This window comes from Chrysochloris asiatica, unplaced genomic scaffold (genome assembly GCF_000296735.1).
Source record: "Chrysochloris asiatica unplaced genomic scaffold, ChrAsi1.0 scaffold00249, whole genome shotgun sequence".
Lineage (NCBI taxonomy): Eukaryota > Metazoa > Chordata > Mammalia > Afrosoricida > Chrysochloridae > Chrysochloris > Chrysochloris asiatica.
This window is the reverse complement of record NW_006408767.1, coordinates 3,446,279-3,449,234: the sequence shown is the minus strand read 5'-3', so window position 1 is coordinate 3,449,234 and position 2,956 is coordinate 3,446,279. Positions and strand designations below refer to the sequence as shown.

The 2,956-nt window shown below is 52.6% G+C and overlaps 1 protein-coding gene across 1 annotated transcript in view; it reads right to left on the bottom strand.

Moving 5' to 3' along the window:
• Positions 1 to 859: 859 nt before the first annotated feature.
• WDR86 (WD repeat domain 86) overlaps positions 860 to 2,956 on the bottom strand; it is a 38,356-nt gene continuing 36,259 nt past the window's right edge. Inside the window, exons 5-6 of the mRNA XM_006873704.1 lie at positions 1,440 to 1,543; positions 860 to 1,033 (exon numbers count right to left, since the gene is read on the bottom strand). Of these exons, the coding sequence (XP_006873766.1) occupies positions 860 to 1,033; positions 1,440 to 1,543 (278 nt within the window). The remainder of the gene's footprint in view (positions 1,034 to 1,439; positions 1,544 to 2,956) is intronic.

Genomic DNA, 2,956 nt, shown 5'->3' with positions numbered 1-2,956 from the left:
TCCAAATGAGACAGATTTACAAAGTGGCAACAGCAATGGGCTTTAGCAAAACAATTGTGAGGATAGCGCAGGATTGGACAGTGTTTCATTCTGCTGTGTATACGGGTTGCTATGAGTTGGAGCTGATTCAATGACACCTAACAAGAACAAATAAGAAAATAATGGGAGGTCCTACACTGGATCCCCACTGCAGTGCTAACAGGTAGGCCCAGACAGTACTTGGAGAGAAGGCCAGGGCTTGCCTGTGTTCCTGGATTCCTTTCTAAAGGAAGCTGAGATCCACTTATGTGAAACAAAATCAAAACATATCAAAAAACACTTAGAAGAGATGTATTTCAGTTCTTCACAAATATTCTCATGACAATTTGAAATGAAAATATCAATCTGGCTCAGTGGCTTCTGTAAGAAAAACGTCCCCATCTCCTGTCGGCAGGAAAAGAGGAAACTTCATCAGAGTTCAGGCGCTTGGGGGCAGCACAACCAACACAGCTCTAGGGCTGGTGGTCCTGAGTTGGGAGCTTCCTCGAGGGTGACAACTGACAAGGCCTGTGGGCAGGGGCAGCTGGGCAGGGGCCTCTAGCTGAAGGGAGTGAGGAGAACAGAGAGGGAAGTCCTTGGAGGGAAGGGGACAGAGGGCCTAGACAGTTCCGAGGGAAGTATAATCTGTTAAACCCTCTCATCAACTGGGTGGCTGCAGAGTTCTGAAACACTCATAAATACAAAGTGTAAACGGAAGCAAGGAAGCATCCAAAAAGTGCTAACAAAGTCTTATCCAAGCACCGGGCGCACACCTCGCCTTCTCAGCCATCCTGACCAGGCGGTTACCAGCGCGAGAGAGGAGTGCAGGCAGGTACTCCGCTCAGGTGGGGACCCGCCCAGGCACCGCTGCCGCGCAGCCCACCCTGTTGTTGAAGCGCTTCGAGCAGCTCCGTTTGGGGACGGCACGGCGCGGGCTGGCTTTGCGGAGCCCGCGCACGTCCCAGAGGCGCAGCGAGCCGTCGTGGGAAGCCGTGTAGAGCACCTGCTCATGCACCTGCGCGGGGTGGAGGGTGTGAAGGGGTGTTAGTACAACACTCTGCTGGAAATATTCTTCCCCCTCGCAGGGGTGAACCAAACATCTGACTGCCCCACCACCGCCCGCCAAAAGCCTTGCGGCGGCTGCCCACACAACCAAAAAGCGAACTTGCGTGCTGGTCAACAGCAGGATGGCCATTTCCTAGACAGGGCTAACTGATAACATCTCGCAGGTGGTAGGACCTCGCGTAGAGGGCGCTGAGGATTTGCAGGATGGCGTTTAAACTCGCCTCCTGGACCATTCAGGCGATGGGAAAGGCACTGCAAGACTTGGCGTAGGACCAGCGAGCCTCACTTTTGACAGTCGCTTAAACCTACTCTCCCGTGCATTCAGCCAGCAAGTCCAGCAAGTCCCGGGGTCCTACCTGGATGCAGTTGATGACGAAGGCGTGGCCACGAAACACCCTTTGCAGCACTCCAGACTGGGCGTTAAAGGCGCGGGCGCAGGCATCCCCGCTGCCTGTGAACACTGGACACACAACACTCACATACGCTGGGCTCTCCAGCATCTGATACCCACCCATTCCTCCCAGAGGAACCGGAACACACGCAGGAAGGGCGGGATCTGGGACCATCCCAGGGACGCGGCCCCTCCCAGTCGAATGGTGAGCGCGGTCTGTCCACTCCAAAAGCCTGTTGTTAAGTGCTTTCAAGTCGGTTCCGACTCATAGTGGACCTTATATAGGGTTTCGAGAGGGGCTGGGGGGGTTTGAACTGCAGACTTTGGGGTTAGCAGTCCAGTGCTTATCCTGCAGCGCCACACTAGGGCTCAAAGGGCTGTTAAAGGGATCAACTGGGAAAAGTACCAGGCACCATGTAAACAGTGTTCTCCTCTAGTTCTCTGGGAGCTCAGTGTGAACATAACGGTGGTCTTAGGTCTTTTCTGCAGGCCTGGGCTGCCTGTCTTCCTTAGGCTTCAGGTCAACCTTAACTACCCTCCAGGTGTCTGCCCTTCCCGAAGACCTCCGCCCAGATTCCATTAATCTTCCCTAATCTGTGGGTTAATTAGGACTAATCAGAAAGGTGTTTCTCTGGAAGAGGCTGCCCTCCTCAGCACTGAACATGGCCCCTGAAACAAAACCCAAATCCTCAGTTCTCCAAGTTTTTCTGCAGAACCACTCTAGATGAAGGGAACTTCTAGATGGCCAGTTTCCTTTCCCCTACTAGACTTCTACTTCTCCTTGGGGGTGTATTTCTGCATTATAATTTAGTTGAACTGTCCTCAAACCTGGAGTCCTGGTGGTGCGGTGGGTTAAGCAGTGGTTCAAACCCACCAGCCACTCTGGGCGAGAGATGAGGGTGTCTACTGGTGTGGCGCTGACAATTAATGTGTCAGACAGCAAAGCCATTTGAAATGCAAGATCGGCGGTTCAAGCTCACAAGCCACTCCTTGGAAACCCTATATGGGGATGCTATGGGTCGGAAGTGGCTTGATGGCACTTAACAACAACAACTCCTGTAATGATTTACAATCTTATAAAACCCTAAAGAGCAGTTCTATCCTGGCCTACAAGGTTGCTATGAGTTGGAAAGACTCGATGACGGTGACTTTGGCTTTTTGGTTTGAGTTTGCAAACTTCTGTGTACACAGAATCTCCTGGAAAAGCTGGTAAAACACAGACGACTGGACCGCACCCCAGACTTTCTGATCCAGTGGGCTTGGAATGTGGCTGGGGATGACCACTTATACCAGGTCTGGGGTGTGCTGGGGCTGCTAGTTTAGGGAGCACACTGAGAACCCCTGACTTAGAGGACTTGCTTGCTCACTATGATCTTACACTGCATTCTCCCAGGAGACACCTGGAACTAGGATTTGAGTGCAAACAGCTCATCGGGCAGAGGATTCCAGGAAGCACCTGTGTGTGTGTATGGGGACGGGGGG